This window comes from Cannabis sativa, chromosome 3, assembly GCF_029168945.1.
Source record: "Cannabis sativa cultivar Pink pepper isolate KNU-18-1 chromosome 3, ASM2916894v1, whole genome shotgun sequence".
In the NCBI taxonomy this organism is placed as follows: domain Eukaryota; kingdom Viridiplantae; phylum Streptophyta; class Magnoliopsida; order Rosales; family Cannabaceae; genus Cannabis; species Cannabis sativa.
The window spans coordinates 71,157,981-71,184,542 of NC_083603.1; the positions used below are offsets into that span (position 1 = coordinate 71,157,981).

The window sequence follows — 26,562 nt, forward strand, 5'->3', positions numbered from 1 at the left end:
ATACCACTATTATACATATCATAATAAAAAATAAATATCATCTAAGAATAATAATATACTATATAACAAAATAGAAATATACCGTACAACAAAATCTATATACCAACAACCCAAAACAACTCATAAAAAATTAAAAAAATTGACATAACTTTAAAATAAAAAAGATTTTAACAAAACTAATATAGATATATCATAATATTTAAATAATTTGCTTCTAATTCTAAAAAAATAAAAATAAAAAAAAAAATTGAAATAAGGACATTTACTAACATAGTCTTATGATTTAGGGCCATTTGCTATATTTTTTTGAAAAGAGAACATAAACTAACATACTCCTATGATTTGAGGCCATTTACTATAATTTCCCTTTATAGAACATGTTTTTAAAAAATATTTTCACTTTTTCAATTTTAAAAATAGAAAATTGATTAAAAAAATGTTACCAAACGCCACTATAATGCTAAACATAATATTATGGGGCCTCTTCGTATGAATCATTTACTTTAATAATGTTGCGTAGAAATAGTAATTTAATTTAATATTACGGTATAGAAATATTCTAACATGGGTTAATATTGGTGGTAAATAATAATGAGCTTTATATGTAGTAGAAGAAGAGGCAGAGAATCGACCATGAATCGCAAGGGATGGTTGCCGCCTACCTACTCTTTATTCTAGGGGTCCTCTCCTCCTCTCAAGTTTATAACATCAAATTCCCTTCATTCCATATCACTACTTTTATTATTATTATTATTGTTTTAATTAAAATATTCAAAAATATAAACCATCACGCTTCACAAAAATTCTGAACCGACATATCCTTTTTTACTTATATATGTACCTTATGAAATACATCACCTCAATTTTTTTAATTATCTATAGTAGAATTTATAATGTTACTAATTTTATTAATATGGTTGTACACAGTCTAGGCCATACATTCGGTTTTCCTCTCAAAATGTGTGTGTGTTTTTTTTTTAATAAAACTTTGTAACTTAATTAAGATAAAACAATTAGTTTAAGTTAGCAAATTTAGAATACAACCATTCTAAATAATCTCCTGATCTAGTTCTAAAAGCTCTCCTACGCAGATTATGTGCTATAGTTATAGTATTATTTCCCTAGGTACATAATTTAGAGAGATATTAGGAAATTTTAAAAAATAGATTATAACATTCCGTATCAAATCAGACAAACAAAACTTGTCATTCTACTTATGCCTTATTTTGTTAAATGGCAGTTGGATTCCACTAAAGCAACTGGAAAATCGACCCCAGAGCATTAGGGGATAAAATTTGCTGCACAGCTACAGCTTCTACGAAAATAATATATTACTATAAATTGGAGATGAGCATCCAGCAATAACATCAATTTTCCTATTTTTGGGAACCGCCCCATTTTCTATTTTCCTCTTCTTTATATCAATAGCACCATATTAGTGTAGGTTATATACTTAAATATTAATGTAGGTTTGAGCAGTACACCGTGTATCACATGTTGGAAATTATAAGAAACTGAGATAAGCATAGATATTGGTGTGAGTCCAAAAATTAGCAAAGAAAAAATTAACTTTCACATGAAAATTATTATGTTTATATGTACCAATATTTGATGCTTTTTGTTTACAATAAATGGTTTATGTAAACTTCACCAACAACTCTACTTAACTTTGGTCTAATCTTGTCTCCATTTCTTAAATCTTTATGAGCCAAAAAACAATGTAAAACTGTTTAAAAACTACTTTATCTTGCTCCATTTTGTCATTTCTCTACTTATTTATTCAACAAAAATTAATAAATATAAAAATTGAAAAGAAAGAAAGAAAAAGAGGTCTTTAATGGCAATGGAACCCACTCACTCACGATGTAGATTGTAGAGATCCAATGGTTCATCAATTGATAGTTCACTCACACACATGACTGTATATTTCCATAAATCTCAATTATATCTCAGCGCGTGTTATCTACCTCCCAAATTAGTGACGCCGTACCCTTTTCTTAATCATTAACGATATTAGAGTAATCTGAAAAAAATTGGAGAGAATTTTATTTATAGGTCTCTCCCAACCCCAATTATCTGATGTAAAATATCATTAATGACAATAATAAATATCCTCGAAAAATGCATAACAAATAATTAGCTAAAATATCGTATTCGCGATAAATTGTCGGCGTATCGTAAGTTGAATGGAATAAATCGGCGAGGACGAACCAACCCCAAAGCCGTAATACGGAAGGGGAGGCCATATGGTAAGAACACGTGTCGGTGATCGTATGGAATGATGATTGACGCATCTGAGAGAACCTTAATTCGAGTGGGACCGGGTGTAGCTGGCCTGCATTTATTGGACCAGAGCCACTCCCTTCCTTCCCATCCCCTTTAACCCTAAGCCCAACCCCGGTTCGCCCCACCGATCCTGCGGTGCACCTCACCACACCCACACCCACACCCCACTCTCTCTTTCTCTCTCTCCCTATCAAAACAAACAAGCACAGTTCTCTCTCTTCCTCTTGGTTTTGTTGGCTTGGCAAGACACGGTTTTCTTCACAACCTCGTCTATTTCTCTCGCCTAATTCTCTTCTCTTCTCTCCCTCTATGTATACAGCTGTATTTATTTTGGTACCGGCGATTCTAAGAGGTGGCATTTCCCGGCTAAGGTTGAGGCCGGAATTATTATTCTGATCTTGCGAGAAGACAAGGAGTTAAGCGGCATTTCCCCGGTGATTTTTTTATTTTATTTTTTTGTCGGTGATCGGCTAAAGATCGGAGTTCGGTGCAATGTGGTTAGGGAATTGAGGTTTTTTCGAGGCTGTTTTGTGAAATTCGGTGAGGTTTTTGTTGGATATTTTTTGTTTTCCTTTTTGAGATTTTTTGGCGAGGACTGGAATTCGGATCTTAGAGATTTGGATTTGTGGTGGATAAGACGAAAGGAAAGGAGAGAAGAGGTTTCCATAGTACTGAATCTGGTTAATTAGACGAAAGACCTTTGGTTTTAATTTGATTTTTGATTCGGCATTGAAGTTAGAATCGCAGCTTGATGTAGGGCAAAGAGAGAAGAGGTGTATATGAATGCTTAAGAGTGGTAGAAGGAAGGAAAAAAAGAAAAAGGGTTTGAGAAAGAGGATTGATGTGCAGGTTTGAGAAGAAGGAGAAGAAAGAAGGAACAATGGGATTTAAGTCTTTTGGAGGAGAGAAGTTGAAGACGACGATGGGTATGAGTACGGCGCCTTCCAGGTCGAAAATGAAGCTGTGGATGATACGTGCAACCACGTCGGTCTTGCTATGGACCTGCATCGTTCAACTGACGGCTTTGGGGGACATGTGGGGACCTAGGGTTCTTAAAGGATGGCCTTCTTGCTTCTCTCAGGAGGCTGCCACAGCCATCTCCGTTCTGCAAGACAAGGCTCTGTCCGTACAGACTAGAGTACTTCCTCCCAAGAGTGAGTATTTTCACCTTTCTTTCTTTCTTGTTTTTTTTTAATATACAATAAAATAATTGAAGCCATGAAGGAAATTCAACTGCGGCCTGGATAACTGGGTTCTTTATTTTCGTTGTTTTTTTCTTGATCCTGAAGGGTTAAAGACCTTATTTTGTGTTTGTAATTGAAATATATGATCGTCTTTTTTGCCATGTTTGTTGGGGGATCAAAAACACAGTAATTTATAGCGAGATCTAAAAAGAAGTATATCCGAACTAAAAACTATTATATTCTAAAGAAATTAAATCACTTTCGTTCATAACGCTTCTCTTATTCTGAATTTGGAACGAACGCGCATGTGTTGAAATGGATTTCGCTATCATATCATAAATTCTATCTATTTGTGGAATATCATACCTGAAATTGGGATATTGTGAGATGTAGTCCACGGGATTTTCTTTTTTACCATACATATTCTGTCAGTGTTGAAATAAGCTTATAATTTATCACGTTTGTTTCCCATTTTGCTGATGGAGTATAGAAAAGAACGAAACTTTTTTCCTTCATTTGTTTTCGCTTCCCATTTTATGAAATATATATTTTACTATGTGGATTTTCTTTCTGTGGACTTTTCTTCCCCCACTTTCTTTCAAAGACTGCATTTCTTTCTGTTCTTTTTCCATGGGGAGTAATTCTTGACTATCCTTTTTTCTGATTTCACTTTCATGTTTCAAACTTCTTATTTTGTGATTAGGGGTTTATAAGAACAACGGTTATCTGATGGTTTCCTGCAATGGCGGACTTAATCAAATGAGATCAGCGGTGAGTGATTTGTTAAAAATGGAATCTCCTTTGGTGTCTATGCTTATGGCAGCTTCCTGACCTTTTCCTTTTGTTTTTGCAAATCAGATTTGTGACATGGTTGCTATTGCGAGATATCTGAATGTCACACTTATAGTGCCTGAATTGGACAAAACATCCTTTTGGGCAGATCCTAGGTTGGTCAACTTGATTTTCATTTTCATTTGATAATTTATTTGTTTCCTCGAGTTCAGATTATCTTCATTATGCTCCATTATTTACTTATTGCTGTCCATGGCAGTGAGTTTCAAGATATATTTGACGTGGACCATTTCATTACCTCTTTAAGAGATGAGGTCCGCATATTGAAGGAATTGCCTCCCAGGCTCAAAAGAAGAGTGGAACTAGGTGGAGTTTATACAATGCCACCAGTTAGTTGGTCTGACATTTCATATTATCATAAACAGGTTAGCTGTTTATCATTACCTTCTGATCTTAAGAGTTAAAAACCCTACTTGAATTAGTTAACTTTTATTCATATATTGGCTTCAAATGTGCGTATTGTTAGACCTCTCACTCTCTCGCTCCTTCTCTTGTATTCTCATTGTCAATCATGTTACTTTATTTGTTACAAAGCTCTGTTACTAAAGATCTTTTGTTAACTTCTTACTCTGCAGATTCTGCCTCTTATACAGAAGTATAAAGTTGTACATCTCAACAGAACTGATGCGAGACTTGCCAATAATGGTCAACCTTTGGAGATTCAAAGGCTACGCTGCCGTGTAAATTTTAGTGCTCTAAGATTCACTTCTCAAATAGAGGAATTGGGTAGAAGAGTTATCAGGCTTCTTAGGCAAAATGGTCCAGTCCTAGTACTTCATCTTAGATATGAGATGGACATGTTAGCATTTTCTGGATGCACCCAAGGTTGCAACAATGATGAGGTGGAAGAGTTAACAAGAATGAGGTGTGTTTTGCTTCTATTTAAGATTCAACAGTAGTCATAATTTATTTTCTCTAACAATTTTGTATTTGCAGATATGCTTACCCCTGGTGGAAAGAAAAAATAATAAATTCTGACTTGAAAAGGAAAGATGGTTTGTGTCCCTTGACACCGGAAGAAACTGCTCTCATTTTGACTGCAATGGGAATTGATCCCAATGTCCAGATATATATCGCAGCTGGTGAGATATATGGTGGAGAGAGAAGAATGGCAAGTCTAGCAAAGGCTTTCCCAAAAGTGGTAAGCGGATGAAAGATGTAGCCAGCCGTGTTCCCTCATTTGGTAATTTTAATATTAGTTTCTGACATGTAAGCCCTTTTGAATTTTTCTAAACAGGTAAGAAAAGAGACTCTATTGAATCCATCAGACCTTAGGTTTTTCCAGAATCACTCATCACAGATGGCAGCATTGGACTATCTTGTTTCTTTGGAGAGTGACATCTTTGTTCCCACATATGACGGAAACATGGCTAAAGTTGTTGAAGGCCATCGCAGGTATTATTTCAAAAATTCAGTTTTCTTCATATTAACACCAGTGTAGGATGTTTCTTCTTAGATAGGCTTGGAAGTTTTTAAAAAGACTAAAATTGTTGCCTTTTGTTCCTCAGATTTCTTGGATACAAGAAGACAATATTGTTGGACAGAAGGCTTCTCGTTGATTTGATAGACCAATACAGTAGTGGATCACTTAGTTGGGATGAATTTTCATCTGCTGTAAAGGAAACACATGCAGAACGCATGGGGAACCCAACTAAAAGGTTGGTGATTCCTGACAGACCCAAAGAAGAGGACTATTTCTATGCCAATCCAGAGGAGTGTTTAGAATTGTCGGATGAACAATTAAGCAGTACATGATTATTTACGCTAGGAATATTTTGTGACATTCATCATCAGTGTTCTCCCACAGTTGGTAGTAGCTTTTAATTAACAAGAGACCGTTAAGAGAATTCTCTATGGAGAATTATATAGAGTGGGATGGGATTTTGTTCAATCATAGAGGCCATAATGAAAGATTAAAAGAATTCCAAGAAGAAAGGATCTATGGATCAACTGGAGGACCAATCCATTATCTTTATTATATATGAAAATATTGCCAAATAATCCACTCAAAATTTATGTATAGAAGAAGCCAAGGGAGACAACAGATCCAACTGCCACTTACACGAGAGAAATATGCGAAGAAAGAGGGAACTGCTGGAGTCATGAGAGGTCAATGTCCTTTTCTTTTCTCTAATAGTTTCCTTTCCTTTCCTTTTTTCTTTAATTTTTTTATTCCATATGTAATAGTAAGCCCATGGTTTCGTGCTTTTGTGGCCATAAAAATAGTACAATTCCTTTAAGATTTTTCTGTTTGCACATATTGTTACCTCATTCCTGTTCTGTGGCGTGCCTATATATAGAATTATATATATATACAAGTATATTAAACAGGGAATGAAGTGTGTGCGATATATTTTGTATTTACTTTTTGCAGATCACGTAAATAAATTTAAATGTTCCTAGAATGTTAATACTGTAACTCTTTATTTGGTGTATATGGGTGTGGGGTGGGGCTTTCAAGATAGTTTGGTTTTGGTTCCTCACTCTTCATATGTATACTAGGTTGATATTCCTATATTCTTACTTTTTTATTTTAACTACGTAGTTTATAATTAATTTTTTAGATGTTATTAAATAAAATACATGCTTTTTTATTAAAAAAAAAATATTTAATTTAAGTGATATTTATGTATACATAAAAATATAATAATATTTAAAATTTATTGTTAATTATAATTTTAGTTTTTTAGTAATAATATTTTTAATTTTATAATATTTTTTATTTTTATAGAAATGTCATATTATTTTCAAAAGATATTTTAATTGGTAACGGTGTTAATATATTTTAGATATGTGCAATTTAAATTTAAATTGTAAACTTAAAAAAAAACATCTTTTGTTAAATAACCTCTTAATTTGTTTTTACATATTTACTTTTAAATTAATTTGTATTCAACCCTTTTTGAATGCCTGAACTATTTTTCGTTTGATGATAAAAGTTTTAATTCCAATTATACTAAATGCCTACGAAGACTTTGGTTTTACATAATAAATTGAATGATTGCATGTGTGGTGTGGTCCGTTTGAGTAGTTCTATTTTGCGCGTGGTGGTTTATTCTTTGTAGTGATTGGGAATATTATATGGTGCATGATCCACATTCCTTTTTCTAGTGTTGGAGGGAGACTTAAAAGAGTAGTCATAGAAAATGATAGGGGGTTTAGGACTCTGATAGGGGGCCCTTAAATCAATTTTTGTTTGGCAGAATTCATAATATTTATAATAATGATAATTTTAAAAGGAATGAAAGCGATTTAGATTTTTCCTTTTAACGTTTTGGCTAGCAATTAATTGTAGGAGATGCCTTTTTTCTCTCTTCTTCTTTTCAAATAGACAAATTCTCACGGGCTACACTAGCTGACTCGATTAGTAATGTTTTGATGAGAAAAGACAATTCAAAAATCCCTACCAAAAAAAGAATTTTCGATGGCAGGTACATTAAAAATTACAACATGAATTTGAACTGCGTAGCATACCTTTTTGTAAAATTGAAAGCGTTTCTTGGGAGGGTAAAAAAGTAATCAATATTTCTCTACGGACAATTTCCATTTCATGTGTGATGAATTCATGAGATGTTATTGTTAAGCAAAATTTTTTATATTTAAAATATTAAAAATAAATGCAAAACATAATTTCACTTATGCTAAATTCATAGCATAAGAGTTTATTAAGATTCAACTCATCTAAAATTATAAGAATAATCTCTTAATTACAATCTTTTTGTTTAAAGAAAATACCTTTTGATTCAACTAGGATGATATTAAATAATTGAAACAATTTGAGGAAAATTTAGTGTGAATTTAAAATTGCAGCTTAACTCAGTAGTTTTAATTAATTGAGCTGCTTACATACCTTCTTTATGAAAAATCAAGCCACTTGTAGTTCAGAACGAAGTATTTGAGAATGTGAATATAAAAATTCCGGTATATGACCACTTTAAAAAATTCTTTGCTATTTAAAAGTTTGGAAAAATTCCTAGGTGTATGATCTTTTATGGAATTTTGAGATTTATATTTTATACCATTTTACGGTATCGGGGACTGCACTTAGTCTTAGCAACTATGTTGCCTATATATCCTTTTATAAGAATCAAGTCAAACGTAATTGCAATGTGTTCAAAGATTTTGTATCTTCAAAAAACTTTGTGGAGAATTAACTCACTTTGATAGTTTGAGGTATATGACCTCACTTGGGAATTTTTGAGGTAAAAAACCTCACTTGGGATTGTTGAGGTGAATGACCTCATTTAGAATTTTTATATAGATGAATGACCTCATTTGGAATTTGACGAGGTGAATGACTTTATTTGGAATCTAATGAGGTTAATGATCTCATTTGGGATTTTGAGGATTTGTGATTGTACCTAATTTTAGCAATTAGGTTAGTTACGTACCCAGAATAAAATCAAATCGAATGTAGTTCATACGATCTTTGGTATCTTCAATAACTTTGTGAAGAATACATTGTGAGGTAAAATAACTCATTTTGAGATTTTGAGGTAAATAACCTCTTTGTGACTTTAGAATGATATTGCATCATTTGAATTGATTTTAATGAGCTCATTTACCATTAATTATGGTTAGAATTTTATCATTTTTTTATGACAAATTGAGTCTTGAAATCTCTTTATTATTTTTTTAAATAAAGAGATCATTTGACTAATTATTGTAATTAATTATTCCATTATTTTATAAGAAATAATAAATTATTTTATACCATATAATATCTCCAAGAAAATTATTTGGAATTTAAACTAAAATTATATTATTTGCATTCAACAAGATTTCGGAGATTATGGCAAAGAGCATGTTGACATACTCTTCTCGCAACACATTTTTTAAACAAAGTAAGCCAACTCTTTTATTCTTTTATATTAGACACATATATGTGTACTAGAAAAAAAAAAAAAAACTACGTGTACTTAGTTTTAATTAAATGCACTTATATTTAGTCATATATTTACTTTTATGTAAGTAATTTAATAAATTATTTTTATTATATATTTTATTCGTTTTTGTCATAACAACTCTAGATCGAGTTATTATTAACTTTTATTTTGACAAAAAAAATCAATTCATGGTACTATTTTGTACCATTTTGAAAAAATACAGGGCCCAATTTGTCATTTAACTAAATAAATGTCCAATTGAAAACTTTTGTAAAATAATGAATTTAAAATCGTATTTATTCTAAAAAAAATATTAGTTATAGTTTTAAAAATAAAATATTTAAGTAATTATTAATTTATATGAATAAAATTGTAATTATGTGAAATAAAATTTTTAAATGCATTAGCTGAAAAATTAAAAGAACGTGCTGCAAATACAAATAGGTAGACTCTAATGAAGAATTCACCAATTACAAGGATGGATCTAGCCTTTTATTACATAGGGCAGCATAATGTTGAAGCCCATTGCACCATCCATCCTTGCAAATTGACAAGAGGAAAATGACTAATTTTTTTAGCTAATTTTTATGACAGAGCTATTATTTCACATGGAAGTGAAATACAAATTATAACATGGACATCCACTCAATGAATCATGGCTATTCCATTATTATATATAAAAAAAAATAAATAAAGGAAGAGAGAAGAAAGTAAGAGCCTAAAATTTTATATATAGAAAAGATAAGTAAATTCTACATGATTCTACTAATAAATCAACAAATAACAAGCTACATTCACCCAGACAATCTAAAATGTGAACCTCACAAGTTTCGATTGTGTAAATGCTAAATAGACCGGAGTTACAGAAGATGTAGTTGGACGCAGAAAAGGACTGTATCGTATTCATTTAAGATATGGAGATCTGTTCAAAGGAGAAAATACACAATTTTAATAAATACTAAACTTATTCAAAAGAGAAAAAAAAGAATGGTAAATAGTGCACTTTATAAAGAAATCAAAAAAAGAGATATTATGGCCATATTATATTGTCTGGAGTAACATTTAAACTGTAAAACCAAATATGATAAATTATATAACAAAAGAAAGAAGCTGGAAGACTAAGGAAAATTACACAATCTTATATACATTCCCATTTGGCCTTGCAGAGAACGAACTACCTCCGGTCCACCCATAAGCAACTGTAAAGTCAGAGTTTGTTTAAGCAATATTGCATTTACATAGAAAAATGATATAAAATTAAGAAACATAGTCTTAACAGATTCCAATATTAAAATGCACACATGAAAAACAGTCAAAATGATAGCTTGCTTTTCTTGACGCTAGCCATCAGGGACCTAAAAGGCAAGAGCAACTTACATGTTTTGAATAAACGCAGAAAAATGATAGAATGATCAGTGAGAAAAAAATTCAAATGAAAAGAATAAAGAACCAATCTTAAATAAACAAGTGCACACACAAATATCATACCCATGAATTCGCACAGCAACAATAATCTTCTCCAACATTTATAGATTTGGAGACAGGAGAATGCGAATGCAATCAAAATAGTTGTAGATGATAAAACTTAAGGTTTAATTGACGGTAAACATGTAATCGAAACCCATACATTTAAAATGGTATCTCTTCGTAATAACCACATCTTTGATTGCACAAATATTTGATTTTGATAATTTGTGATTTATATATATTTATTCTATATATAAATATCAGTTCAAATATTAATGAGATTTGTTTTATTTTTATTTTATTATTTTATTAAATATAAATAAAAAGACACCCATGAATTTCTCATAAACCAAGAATTCAGTTATATAGGCACACTTTATATAGAATAGATATATATTTTCACTGCTTCAAAGGTATGATATATATATATATTACTATTGTTTGTGTTTGGTTTCTCAAATATTAGAAGAGATTATACAAACATAAGTCATTTATAAAGGGAAATTTCACTATTCAGCCATAATAAAATACCCCATATCAAAGTTTAGACCCCTTATTAATTTGTACAAATTAATTCCTTTAATTACTTGAACTTCCCATTTTACTTTTTTTTTTTAAAAAAAAAAAATTGTTAAAATCTGAAATTGTTCACCCCTCTCTCTCTCCCCTCTCGTGGGGTTCTCTCTCTCTCTCTCTCTCTCTCTCTCTCTCTCTACTTTGACAAAAACTGAAATTCACCACCCCTCTCTCTTCCCTCTCTTGTGTTTCTCTCTCTCTCTCTCTCTCTCTCTCTCTCTCTAAGCTTCGTCGACACTCTCTCTCTCTCTCTCTCTCTCTCTCTCTCTCTGTGTGTGTGTGTGTGTGTGTGTGTGTGTGTGTGTGTGTGTGTGTGGTGGAAAACTGGACCACACCCCCAATCACTCAAGAATCTTTCACCATTATAATGGGTAAGTTGTATTTTAAGTATTTTGTTAGAAATTAGTAATAGTATGTTGTTTGCTTTCGTTATATCTGTGGTATTTGTTGGAACTGGTATTTTTTGGTCTGAAATGGTAGATCTGGTTTTCTGTCAGAATCTAGGTATATATTTTACTAATAAAAAGAAATTTTGGTTACTCCATGTGAATGGTTTTAACCATAGTTCTCTTGGCTTTGCTTCTTAGTTCCTTATTCTGACTATCCATTACATGTTTAAGCTAACAATAGATTTTTATCACAAGTGTCTCGCAAGTCATAATAGGGTGGTTCCTTGAAATCCTCCCACTACGATAAGGTACCATGACTTTCTGTCTAGGAACATTAATTGTATTGTCCTCATCGGTTGTATCAAGATAACAAAGACAGTGGGACCATCTTATATAGAATAAGATGTCAAATTTAGTCATATTCTTAGAAGAGTAGTATTTGTTAAAACAAACAATTTCTTATCTTAATGACCATAGGACGTTTCACCCCTAATCACTTAGAATAGCTATCAAATATGCAAACCTTAGTTAACAGTTCTAGTTTTTCTTAAGCTCATGATTAGGACATCCATGAATCTAGTAATGATGTACACTAAGTACATAAACATTCCATCATTCTGAAGTTTTCTTATTACTAGGTATTCCCTTAGAAGGACTTAGGCAACTGCTAATAACTAAGACCTTATACTATAATCAATATGCAAATCAAATTTCTGGGAGGTAAGTTTGGATACAATTTGAAGTTCAACTTAATAATCTTTGAACTGTATAACCAAATATTTCTCCACCCCTGTCAGTTTGCAAGATCTTTAACCACTTACCTTAATGGTTTTTCACCATTGCTAGAAATTCATGAAATTTCTCAAACATTTAGAATTTTTTTACATAAGGTAAAATCTAGAGTGATCATCTTAAGAATTTAACGATAACTCATATCCACCCCTAAATGTACATCCATATGTTGGAATACAGATGATCTTACTTTCAATTGGACATTGACATGTTTTCTCTTTGCAAAGAATGATCTTGTTAAAACAACTATGAACAAGATGTAAATGACATGAATATATTACTGTGGTTGTGGTCTTTTGATAATTTAGGTCTAGTTACAGCAGAGAGTTCTTAGAATAGTCCAAGTGGGTTCTGGTCTTAGAATACAAAACTCATAATCCATACATCAACATACAGTTCAGATCTATTGTAGAAAATGGATATTAACAACTTATGAAAGTTATACTATATTGTATTCTGGAAACTGAAATTTAAAATTTCCATTTGGAATCTAAAATTAAAGGCAAAGACTTAAATTTATACAAAATTTACTTTGAGTAATTATTTTTTCTTGGACCACCACTACTAATCTAACTCTAAGTTTAAGTTGCCTTAGTAAGCATATACACGTAAGAGATTTCTAATATCGATGATTTATATCATTTTGGGATAGAATATCTAGAATACAGTCATCTGCGCCATTCATTTTTATAGAAGAAAATAGAGTGACATCATAAGCAAATGATTTATCAACCTTCTTATCCAATGATATACTATCTAAGAAATTCTTAATGAAAAAGCTAAGAGAAAAAATAAAGGATAATTTCGATTAAAATAAGAATCCAGCGATGTCCCATTTAGGCAAGAGTCAAAGTTATTTTTATTTTATAAATTTCTTCATTGTTTCATATTGTAAACACTAGTCTAAGTTATCATCTTTGGATGTACAACTAGATATCGCGTTTATAAATATTTATGTGTCGAGATCTAACACTATCATGTTTGTCTAACGGATGACAATCCTTTGAGATTTGTCCCATTAAATAACAAATTAAGTTAGACCAACAAAGAAGACTTAAATTTTTTTACTACAATAATTAATAACAGAAAACGACATGAATGTTCAATACAAATTCATACACAAATTAAGAAATTATTATACATTTAGCACGTAATAAAGACATGTGAAAATACAAAATAAACGCATCTTAAATAATTTTCAAGGTTTCCAACATATTGATACAGTGTCTCATTTAGGCGAGAGAAAGATATTATTCACTGAATAGAGTAGTCAGCTCATCTAAAATGGACACCATTCTAGTAAATTTTTATTCGATCAAGATAAAAATTTGGTGTTGTCTCGTTTAGACGAGAGTCAAGGTTATTCTATTTTATGAGCTTTCACCATTGTTTCATACTGTTGACCGAGGTTTTCGGCAACCAATAAAATAATAATAATTTAGAGAGCTGTCAGAAAGTAAGAAGGAGATTTTTTACGTGGTTGGGGCGTTAATGAGCCTTAGTCCACGAGTCTGTGTATTTATGATAGTATTTAATACAGAGAATGTTCTTGGTGAGTTTTTACTCTTCTAGCACTTATGCAACCAAAAATTCTCGACCCCTCTTTAATGAGCTTTGGGGGATATTTATAGTGTTTTTGTGGGGTGATCCCCAGAATTAAGGTACATGCATTTTTGTAACTATCAGTAAAGTTGTACATTCCCAATGAATATATCATGGGTAATGCATGGTCTAATCCCTAGGTGCTGTAGGGATTTTATGAGGGCAGTCCTTAATCCCTTTTGACTGATGTGATTCTTCACAGAGTAGCCGTCACTAGACTTTATTGGTCATAGCCTAGTAGGTACAGATCGGGGGTTGTGTCGTCAGACTTTATTGCGTGTGGCAGTTCCAATACGCCTCCCCCCATGCGGCATTAAATGCGAGGTGACTGTTCAGAGGAAGCCTGACACCACCCGGAGATGGTTTGATGCCATCTTGCTCTCCGGGAGCATATGAAACTTTGCATGCCTTCTCCGGGAGGCATATCCAAAATAATCCTTTGCTTTATAAAGACTTAGCTATTTAATTCAAATGCTAAACCCTTTCCATCCACGTGTCATTGTCCGGTTGGTCCACGTATATTGGGCAAAATCATAGGCAATATTTACCCCCAAGCCTTGTTTAATTATGAGTGAACAAGGCTTGCTTAGATGCCTCCGGTTGGCTCCTCGGTTTCCTGGCACGTGCTTTGGGCGCGTGATGGTGTATTTAATGATCACCATTACTGCAGCGATTCACTTTTTGCAGGCGTCAATTCGTTTCTTATCCATTAATTGATACGGCGCATTAATGGGTGTCAGACAGACACTCAAGCGTTTCCATCGTCTTGATGACGATCCAATCCAACCGTTGGATCCTGGGAATTCGAATTGTGTGCCTTCCCAGCCATTCGATGGTAGCTGATCATAGCTGTTTCACATGTGTTTTTGACTATAAAAGCCACCCTTCTCACTTCATTTGGTTACTTTCAGAATTTCACCAAATTTTCTCAAGTTTTCCAGAGAGAAACAGAGACCTTTAACCACCATAGATTTCTTACTTCTTTTCCTTCGTCGCTGCCAATCAACTCTTTACCGTCGATCAACACCAACGCCCAGTTCTCAAGCTTTATGTACGTTCTTCGCATCTTGTACTTTAGTTTATTTTTTTGTACATCGCATGCTTTACTGTTCATCTGCTTTTTCTGGGTTTGATGTTTGAGTTTCTAGGAATTTCTATTTTGAGTTTTTTTGTAACGCGTTATATTCCTCCTTCGTGGTGTTTGAGTTACTTCTTTTTTTCGTATTTTTTGTCGAGGACCCATCTTTTCTTCACGTAATGACATTCAAGGGTTTAGAGTAGACTTCGTCTTCTCGATTCTTGCCCCTTTTTTTTTTCTTTGCTTATTCGTAATGTCACCATCTGTGGGATTCTTCCACCCGACTCTTGTCAAGGAAAACATTCTGAGGCTTTCGTTTTGACAAGTGTCCGGATGGGGCCTCTTTCTAGCGGTTAGGGGACCCCCATTCCCTTTTCTAAATTAGGGTTTGGTTTGGGGCCTGACATCTGGATTTTTTCAATCTTTTTTAGAACCAAAATGTCTGCACCCAGTTCCAAATCTTCAAAGAAAGGGGGGAAGCGTCTGGCCACCCTGGAGGAAGTTATGAAGGGTCCAGTGGCCCAAGAAGGGCACAAGTCCCGTGCTAACGGGTGGGAAGCGGCTGAACTTCACTCTAACTTAACTTGCCCTCACCAGCTGGAGCATATCGAGGTGGTGGCAGGTATCAAGCCTGCGACCTCCGGGACCTACCACCGGCTGCCCCGGGACGCGGAGACGCCCAACCATAACTATGGGGGCTTCGGAGCCTGGAGTCAAACGCACTTGATGGCCGGGGCCATGCTTCCCCTTCAAGATTACTTTATTAATTTTCTTGTATTTGTCGGCCTTGGGCCATACCAACTCATTCCTCAAGCTTACCGCCTGCTTTCAGGCTTATTTATTTTTTACTCTGCCAGGAGCTGGGGCTCTCCCAGTCTGGCAGAGATTTTGTATTTTTACGAACTCGTTTCCATCCCTAAAAAGGGAGATAAGTTTAAGGATGATTTTTACGTCTCCGGGCCCATCCTCTGAATGAGGGCCCGGTCCCTTTTAATTATCAGAAGCATGTGAAGGAATACCGTCACCGCTTCTTCTTCTCCTCTGGGTTCCAGGCTGTGGAGCATCCAGAGCTTCTCACGGAGTGGGTTAGGATCCTTCCTTATGCGCGGGCTGAACCTACTCAGCTTTTCCTCCAACGGGCCAAGACCTTCGCCACATATGACAAGAAGGCCCTTGACGTCGGGGAGTTGGTCACGACGGAGCACTGTCGGAAGGCCAAGCTGATCCTGGGGCATCTGTCGGTGGACGACTCCAACCTCTCTAAAGTCGTCTGCCCAAATGTGAGGGCTCCGGCCGCAGAGAAGGTATTATGGGATGATATCATCGCCACGGCAGAAGATAAGTACCAGAAGTACCTCTTCAAGAGGGAACAGGAGCGGGCTTATAATAAGGCCCAGGTGACCGCCGGAAGGGCCCTTCGCATTGGGGCTCCAGTGGAGCGGAGGACCCCTAGACCGAAGCCCGTGGTCCCGGTACCGAATATGGGGGCTCCTGATGCCAGCACTTCAGGTTCCGGTAAGTCTCCTTTAATGATACATTATGTCCCTTCCGTCCTATAGGGTTCGATGAACGTCTCCATAGGTTTAGGATGCCTTCCACTTGGTGGGGGAATCATGCCAAGGAGTATTATATCTCCCACTTAGGCAATTATTTAGGTCGGTCCCGAATGGGTTTTGGACCTCCAGTGCCCATTCCCTTGGACTCTTCGGCCTATTTATCTTCTAGCTGGTTCTGTCCCTTGGATAGCTATCTTGGGGATGATGCAGCTGTTGGGTTTTATGCCCTAAATAAAACTCCATTTCAATGTAATCCAGATGATTCAATATCAATAAAGTAACAAAAGTATTTTTCATTCACTTTTGTATGTTTTGGTTCACTTTATCAACTGTTTGTCTGTTTGATTTATAAATTCATCCAAACGCCTTTCACATACTTGATCATGTTTATTGTGTTGTCAACACAGTGGAAAGTAAACATGACTATGTGAATAAAGGATTCCTAGATTTATCAAAACACTGGGTTTTACTGATATGACAATCTACAACAGAGTTTACTTGCATTTGGAGAAATGCTATGGTCTTTCCAGAACATTGGTTAAAGTAAAGCTCAGGTTGAATGCATGGAGTATGCATTGGAATTGACCGATATTGAACTTTGAAATAGATTTATAAAACTTACCGTAACATCTATTCAATTCAATATCACTAAGTTGATCCTAGATCACATGATCGAAATTGTAATATCCCAGAAAATAAATAATATTTAAATGGACATATTTTATTAAATATGTAATTACTTGGAAAATGAAGTAGGATTATGATCTTACTTAGGTGAATTTTTGAGAAATTATTTAATGAAACACGTTATTTTGGGCCCGGTAATTGTGGAAATTTAGCTATGTGGTTAGCAATGTCACGACATTAAATGAAAGAATTATTTTGAGAATATCCCGGATTAAGTTAGAATTTTATTAGAATGTCGGAATGGGGAGTTAGTAAAATTACCAAAATGCCCCTAGGGTTTTCTTTTAGAAAAAAGGGTGTGAGAGGGGTAAATTAGGAATTCAAGAAAATATTTTTTTGACTTTTCCTCTTTTCTTTGCTGCTGCCCATTTTTATTTAAAAGGAAAGAAATTTTAAAAAAAAAAAAAAGAAAGAAAAGCTTTTTAAAAGGAAGAAGGAGTTTCCTTCCAAGAGAAGCAATCTCTTTTTCTCCACCTTCTTCTCCTTTTTCCTTCGAGCAGCTGAACCAGCCTCAAGAGGGATTGGTTTGCTTCAGCCAACACCAATTTTCAGAGCTAAACTCCATCTCCAAGTTGACCTTGCACCTTAGGTAAGTTCACCCTTCTAGTCTTGGTGTTTTCATAAGTTTTCAAGCTAGGTTTTGTTATTTTTTTTAAAATTTTCAAAGCTGTAGGTTTAGTGAGGGTGTAGGTTTGTTATCCAAGTTAAATATGGTTTGTTAATGCATGTTTGGATTGAATTCATGGCTGTTGGGATTGATTGGAGAGTGAGGAAGCTAAAAGAAACTTGATTTCTTCACTTGAGTATGTGATTTCAAGCTAGAGATTGAACCATTGTGTTTTGCAGCTTAGGTTATGTCATATGTATGTTAATAAACTGTTCTGGAAAGTTTGGATAGGTTTGGAAGGGTTTTGGATCGATTTTTGGTGAAAAGGAACTATTGTTCACAGTGCGCGAAACGGTCGACGGATGGGTTACGGTATACCGAGCCGGTCGGCCGGTTACTGCAGGGGAGAATTTCTTCGGGTTTGTTTTATGTTCGGTTTTGACTAGGGAGTTATGTACTATCTGTTTTAAATTAAATATGGGATGCTTGACCTAAATTAGGGTTGTTGGGAGTTAGGTTACGTTTGATTTCTAAATTAGGGTTTTAAATCCGGAATATTATGTTAAGGTATTTATTGTGTTTCTCAATTGTCGTGACATAGGACCGGGATTGCCTAGCTTGTTTTTCCACCCAGGTCGGCCATATTCTTGACTTCTGAATTAAGGTAAGAAAAGTGGTAAGCACCGTATGTGGTTAAAAATCAATGAATGAATGGAGGTGATTTTGATTATTAACATGATGTTGATTAAAGCTTATTAAGCCTAGGTTATTACCTAGGGTTGGAAACGGTTATTACCGTTATGAGTGATTACTCTTGAGACCGCGGTTAGGTCTCTTACTTATCGTTTGCGTTATCGGGCAACGATAGTGACATATTCAGCTCGTATGTAACGAGTGGTAAAAGTGGTACTTTATTAAGTACCAGGAATGTATGATGTTTAAGAAAATGCTTGTTATTATCGAATAGTGAGTAAACATAATGGCATGAGAATAAGTTGATAATCATTTTCTTTCAATTATTGTTTTAGTCACTTTCTTGCTGAGTCTCTGTGACTCACTGGTGCTTTATGGTGCAGGTAAAGGAAAAGCTAAAGTCGAACAACCATGAGTTATGGTCACAAGAAGAATGTACATACCGGCCGCAGTGCGGCCAGGTTTACGGGATGCTCTATTTTGATTGTATTTTGGAAAAAAATATAAAGTTTATGTTGTAAAATACTTTGAAACCAGTTTGTAAATATTTTGGAAACAGGGGGACCCCATAAATCATGTTACTTATCTTTTGTTAAATAGTTTAAAGGATGAGTTTTTAACTATCAAAATTTTAATTACCCACACTTTTAGTATAATTACATCTTATATAATTATTGGTATTTTAAATAAAGTACACACACGTGGCGTCCCTGTTGGACAGGGCGTTACAACATGGTATCAGAGCGCCAAGGTTTTTAGATCCTGAAGACTGGTTTGATATGTACATTGGCTGCAAGGACCTGATTGACTCATGGTTTAGTAAGTTTTAAGTTAAAAGATAGCTTGTTAATTTTCTGATTATCTGGTTATTTGAATTATGTCGATATCAGAATGTTGTGGGAAGGATTATAATATATGGAAATACTTATCAGTATTGTTATTACTTGGAATGTGATCGCAGGTGTATAGTTATGCACCCTAGGCGGACTGGTAGGGGTGCCCGCGAGCTAGGCGGGCTCGGGGCTGCCGGTGAAGGTGAGAACCCTTTACCACCACCTAATTGGGAACGATTATATGCCGCTATGCAAGAAACTATTCGGCGGCGGGGTGAACAAATCGCAGAATTGAGAGAGCGGCGAGCTCGGCCCGCTCTAAATGCGAATCGATCCTCCGCACCTCTAGTAGTGCCACCTGGATGCGAAATCGTTTGGAACCATTATATGAACGGTTCGAAAGCGAGAACCCGCCAGTGTTTGAGGGTGGTGCTGATCCACTCAAAGCCGAGCAATGGATGAGTATGATAACATCCATTTTCGATTTTATGCGAGTTGAAGATAATGACCGGGTCAGGTGTGCTACCTATATGTTACGAGATGATGCCCGTATTTGGTGGGAGATTGTATCTCAGGGCCATGATCTGAATAATATGACCTGGGAAACTTTTCGGGCCTTATTTTTTGAAAAGTATTATAATGAGTCTATTAAGGCAGCAAAGGCAGAAGAGTTTATACGGTTAACTCAGGGTAGTATGACTGTGACAGAGTATGCTACTAAGTTCGATCGACTGGCAAAGTTTGCCTCGGTATGAGGTGGCTGCGAAGCTGCTAGAAAAGCCAAGTTTATTCGGGGGCTGGATGAACACATCGCCCGGGATGTGATTGTTGCTTCTAAACAACCGGGGGTTGCCCGAACTTATGCTCAGATAGTTGAGTTGGCTTTAGTTTCTGAGGGTGCAGAGGCTCAGATACGAAAGAAAAAATATTGCCAGAAGAGATTCATGGAAACAATCAGCAGGTGCTGGTTCGGGTAGGGGTACTGATCTTGGTGACCGCAGGAAAAGACCTAGTGAAACATCGGCGGCGAGGCCCAAACAAAAGATTCCGGGGTAACCAAGGTTTCCGTCGTAGTGGGAATGAAAACCGGCGGACTTTTCCTGAATGTCCGAGGTGTAAAAGGCATCACACAGGCGAGTGTCAGGCTAGGGCCTGTTTCCACTGTGGAATGGTGGGTCATATGAAGAGAAATTGTCCACAATTGCTACAGTTAGAGCAAAAGAAGGATGATACACCCGCTCCTGCTCGAGTATTTGCCTTGACTCAAGCTGAGGCTGATGCTGGTCCTTCTACTGTGACAGTCGGCTTTCATTCTTGGTACTTTATTGACCGTATTAATTGATTACGGTGCGACGCATTCTTATATTTCAAGTAGAATAATTGAGCGGCGAATAAACCTAGTGATGTGCTTTCTAGAGGTTTTGGAACCTTGTTGCCTACCGGGGAGTTGGTTATCTCCGGCGGGTGGGTTCGATCCCTTCCGGTGTTTGTGGAAGGAAGAGAGTTATCGATTGATCGATAGAATTAAATCTGGAGGATTTTGATGTTATTTTGGGGATGGATTGGCTTGCTAAATACAACGCCACCATTGATTGTAAAAGAAAGATGGTAACTTTTCGGCTCGAGGGCGAGGACCCTTTTGTATTTGTGGGTAAGATGCAAGGATCTCGGATTCCCTTAATTTCAGCCCTTAAGGCAAGGGATTTGTTGTGTGAAGGGTGCATTGGTTTCTTAGCAAGTGTTGTGGATATTTCCAGGGAACCACTAGCGGGACCGGAGCATGTCCCAGTGGTTCGAGAATTTCTGGATGTATTCCCAGAAGAGTTACCAGGGTTGCCACCAAAACGTGAAATTGATTTTGAGATTGATTTAATACCGTGAGCCGAGCTCGTGTCGAAAGCTCCCTACAGATGGCACTGCAGAGCCGAAAGAGTTAAAAGTTCAATTACAGGGGATGATGGATTTGAAATTTACTAGACCTAGTACTTCACCTTGGGGTGCACCAGTTTTGTTTGTGAAAAAGAAAGATGGAACATTACGAATGTGTATAGATTATCGGGAATTAAACAAATTAACAGTGAAGAACAAGTACCCTCTGCCAAGAATAGATGATTTATTTGATTAGTTGCAGGGTAAAACTGTCTTTTCTAAGATTGATCTTCGATCTGGTTATCACCAACTGAGGATTCGAGAGGAGGATATTCCCAAGATACTTTTCGGACCCGGTATGGTCATTATGAATTCTTGGTAATGTCCTTCGGATTGACGAATGCCCCGGCAGCATTTATGGACTTGATGAACCGAGTGTTCAGAGATTTTCTGGATGATTTTGTTATTGTCTTTATCGATGATATTCTAATTTATTCAGACTCGGAAGAGACTCACGAAAAACATCTTCGAATGGTATTACAACGTCTCAGGGAGCATAAGTTGTATGCCAAATTTAAGAAATGTGAATTTTGGTTACCTCAGGTGAGTTTCTTGGGGCATGTGGTGAGTAAAGATGGTATTTTAGTGGATCCAGTAAAGGTTGAAGCAGTGCGTGGCGGCCTCGACCTAAGTCGGCAATCGAAGTTAGAAGTTTCTGGGGTTAGCGAGGTATTACCGAAGATTTGTTGAGGGCTTTGCAAAGATTTCTACGCCTTTAACTGAGTTGACCCGAAAGAATTGTAAGTTTGTTTGGACTGACAAGTGTGAAGGTAGTTTCCAAGAATTGAAGCAAAGGTTGATTACCGCTCCTGTGCTAACCTTACCAAAAGGTGATGAAAAGTTTGTGATTTATTGTGATGCGTCCAAACAAGGGTTAGGTTGTGTTCTTATGCAATCAGGGAAAGTGATTGCTTATGCATCCAGGCAATTGAAGGAGTATGAGCAACGATATCCTACCCATGATATTGAATTAGCAGCGGTTGTCTTTGCACTAAAAGTTTGGCGTCACTATCTGTACGGTGAGAAGTGTGAAATTTATACAGATCACAAAAGCCTCAAGTACTTTTTCACTCAGAAGGATTTAAATATGAGGCAACGACGATGGTTAGAACTGGTCAAAGATTATGACTGCGAGATTCTCTACCACCCTGGTAAAGCAAATGTGGTAGCGGATGCTCTAAGTCGGAAAGGACCAGGGCAAGTTTGTGAACTAAAGGAAATCTCAGCCAAGTTAGCTGAGGATATGACGAGAGCGGGAATTGAATTTGTAATTGGAAAACTTGCTAATATCACCATACAATCTAATCTATTGGAAAGAATTAGAGTAGCCCAACAAGGTGACCTTGAGCTACAGGGATATAAGGAGAAGTTAGAGGCTGGATTGGCAAGAGACTTTTCATGCTTATCTGATGGGTTGTTGCGATACAAAAACAGATACGTATGTACCGGTTGACAAAGAAATCAGACAAGAGATTCTTGATGAATCTCATACTACACCGTACTCCTTACACCCGGGAACAACCAAGATGTATCATGATGTGAAAGCTTTATATTGGTGGCCGGGTATGAAGAGGGATATTGTTGAATATGTGTCAAAATGCTTAACCTGTCAACAAATTAAAGCGGAACACCAAAGGCCGGCAGGTTTGCTTCAGCCTCTAAAGATTCCTGAATGGAAATGGGAAGACATCACCATGGATTTTGTGGTGGGATTACCCAGAACAGTAGGGTATTATGATTCTATTTGGGTGATAGTGGATCGATATACGAAGTCTGCTCACTTTCTCCCGGTGAGGACAACGTATACAGTGGATCAATATGCTGATTTGTATATTAAGGAGATAGTTCGACTTCATGGTGCCCCAAAGTCGATAGTTTCAGATCGAGATCCAAAATTTACATCCAAGTTCTGGGGAAGTTTACAGCAAGCAATGGGTACTAAGTTGAAATTCAGTACAGCTTTTCATCCTCAAACCGATGGTCAATCTGAAAGAACTATCCAAATACTTGAGGATATGTTGAGGGCATGTATAATGGACTTTGAAGGTTCTTGGAACAAGTACCTACCTCTGATTGAGTTTTCTTATAACAATAGTTATCAGAGTACCGTTGGCATGGCTCCGTATGAGATGCTTTATGGAAGGAAATGTCGATCACCTATTCACTGGGATGAGGCTGGTGAACGTAAGTATCTTGGACCTGAAGCTGTCCAAAGAACGAGCGAGGCTATTGAGAAGATTCGAGCTCGTATGCTTGCTTCCCAAAGTAGACAGAAAAGCTACGCAGATCCAAAGCGTAGAGATGTTGAATTCCAAGTTGGGGATTTTGTTTTTCTTCGGGTGTCCCCAATGAAGGGAATTCGAAGGTTCGGGAAGAAAGGAAAGTTGAGTCCCAGATTTATTGGTCCATTTGAGATTCTTGAGAAAGTAGGTCAGGTAGCTTATCGGTTGGCTCTACCTCCTGCCTTATCTGGGGTTCATAACGTGTTTCATGTCTCGATGCTTCGGAAATATGTATCTGATACAACTCATATCTTAAGTTATGAAGACATTGAGCTTCAAACCGACCTGTCGTATGAAGAACAACCAGTACAGATCTTAGACAGGAAAGAAAAGGTGTTACGAAACAAGACTATTTCACTAGTCAAAGTGTTGTGGCGGAACAGCAAAGTTGAAGAAGCGACTTGGGAATTAGAGTCGCAGATGCGGGAGTTGTATCCCGAGCTTTTCAGGTAAATTTCGAGGACGAAATTCCTATAAGTGGGGGATAGTTGTAATATCCCAGAAAATAAATAATATTTAAATGGACATATTTTATTAAATATGTAATTACTTGGAAAATGAAGTAGGATTATGATCTTACTTAGGTGAATTTTTGAGAAATTATTTAATGAAACACGTTATTTTGGGCCCGGTAATTGTGGAAATTTAGCTATGTGGTTAGCAATGTCACGACATTAAATGAAAGAATTATTTTGAGAATATCCCGGATTAAGTTAGAATTTTATTAGAATGTCGGAATGGGGAGTTAGTAAAATTACCAAAATGCCCCTAGGGTTTTCTTTTAAAAAAAAGGGTGTGAGAGGGGTAAATTAGGAATTCAAGAAAATATTTTTTTGACTTTTCCTCTTTTCTTTGCTGCTGCCCATTTTTATTTAAAAGGAAAGAAATTTTAAAAAAAAAAAAGAAAGAAAAGCTTTTTAAAAGGAAGAAGGAGTTTCCTTCCAAGAGAAGCAATCTCTTTTTCTCCACCTTCTTCTCCTTTTTCCTTCGAGCAGCTGAACCAGCCTCAAGAGGGATTGGTTTGCTTCAGCCAACACCAATTTTCAGAGCTAAACTCCATCTCCAAGTTGACCTTGCACCCTAGGTAAGTTCACCCTTCTAGTCTTGGTGTTTTCATAAGTTTTCAAGCTAGGTTTTGTTATTTTTTTTTAAAATTTTCAAAGCTGTAGGTTTAGTGAGGGTGTAGGTTTGTTATCCAAGTTAAATATGGTTTGTTAATGCATGTTTGGATTGAATTCATGGCTGTTGGGATTGATTGGAGAGTGAGGAAGCTAAAAGAAACTTGATTTCTTCACTTGAGTATGTGATTTCAAGCTAGAGATTGAACCATTGTGTTTTGCAGCTTAGGTTATGTCATATGTATGTTAATAAACTGTTCTGGAAAGTTTGGATAGGTTTGGAAGGGTTTTGGATCGATTTTTGGTGAAAAGGAACTATTGTTCTGGTTCTGCCGAACCGGTCGACCGGATGGGTTCTCGTATACCGTGAACCTGGCCGACCGGTTACTGCAGGGAGAATTTCTTCGGGTTTGTTTTATGTTCAGTTTTGACCCGGGGAGTTATGTACTATCTGTTTTAAATTAAATATGGGATGCTTGACCTAAATTAGGGTTGTTGGGAGTTAGGTTACGTTTGATTTCTAAATTAGGGTTTTAAATCCGGAATATTATGTTAAGGTATTTATTGTGTTTCTCAATTGTCGTGACATAGGACCGGGATTGCCTAGCTTGTTTTTCCACCCAGGTCGGCCATATTCTTGACTTCTGAATTAAGGTAAGAAAAGTGGTAAGCACCGTATGTGGTTAAAAATCAATGAATGAATGGAGGTGATTTTGATTATTAACATGATGTTGATTAAAGCTTATTAAGCCTAGGTTATTACCTAGGGTTGGAAACGGTTATTACCGTTATGAGTGATTACTCTTGAGACCGCGGTTAGGTCTCTTACTTATCGTTTGCGTTATCGGGCAACGATAGTGACATATTCAGCTCGTATGTAACGAGTGGTAAAAGTGGTACTTTATTAAGTACCAGGAATGTATGATGTTTAAGAAAATGCTTGTTATTATCGAATAGTGAGTAAACATAATGGCATGAGAATAAGTTGATAATCATTTTCTTTCAATTATTGTTTTAGTCACTTTCTTGCTGAGTCTCTGTGACTCACTGGTGCTTTATGGTGCAGGTAAAGGAAAAGCTAAAGTCGAACAACCATGAGTTATGGTCACAGCAGCAATGTACATACCAGCCGCAGGCAGCCCAGTTTACAGGATGCTCTATTTTGATTGTATTTTGGAAAAAAATATAAAGTTTATGTTGTAAAATACTTTGAAACCAGTTTGTAAATATTTTGGAAACAGGGGGACCCCATAAATCATGTTACTTATCTTTTGTTAAATAGTTTAAAGGATGAGTTTTTAACTATCAAAATTTTAATTACCCACACTTTTAGTATAATTACATCTTATATAATTATTGGTATTTTAAATAAAGTACACACACGTGGCGTCCCTGTTGGACAGGGCGTTACAGAAATCCTGATATGGTTAGGCTTAATCTCAAGAGTGTTATTCGTGTTCTTTGATTTGTTAGTTAAGCCTACTTTTGGGTCAGGGTGATTTGTACATTTTGGGAACACGGTAGTGCAATTGAGTGGGAGCGCTAACATAAATATAGAATCTATAGCTTCTATCTGGCGAATAGTAAGCAAAGGATGATTTCCTTCGAGCTTAACCAAACGAGATAAATGGTGGAGTACTCATTTCACTTAGCTGAAATATCATTTATACAGGGTTAAGTGTTTTAAGGATAAAATACATTGTAGGGTGTTACGGTAATTAAGTCCCTTTACAATGTAAATCATC

General features: G+C 36.0%; 1 protein-coding gene across 1 annotated transcript; it reads left to right on the forward strand.

Moving 5' to 3' along the window:
- Positions 1-1,402: 1,402 nt before the first annotated feature.
- On the forward strand, positions 1,403-6,727 carry LOC115711261 (rhamnogalacturonan I rhamnosyltransferase 1). Its single transcript, XM_030639597.2, has 8 exons — positions 1,403-3,440; positions 4,174-4,241; positions 4,329-4,417; positions 4,522-4,687; positions 4,898-5,187; positions 5,259-5,463; positions 5,560-5,717; positions 5,831-6,727. The coding sequence occupies exons 1-8, from the start codon at positions 3,128-3,130 to the stop codon at positions 6,075-6,077; spliced, it is 1,536 nt and encodes a 511-aa protein (XP_030495457.1). The 5' UTR covers positions 1,403-3,127; the 3' UTR covers positions 6,078-6,727.
- The last annotated feature ends 19,835 nt before the right edge of the window (positions 6,728-26,562 follow it).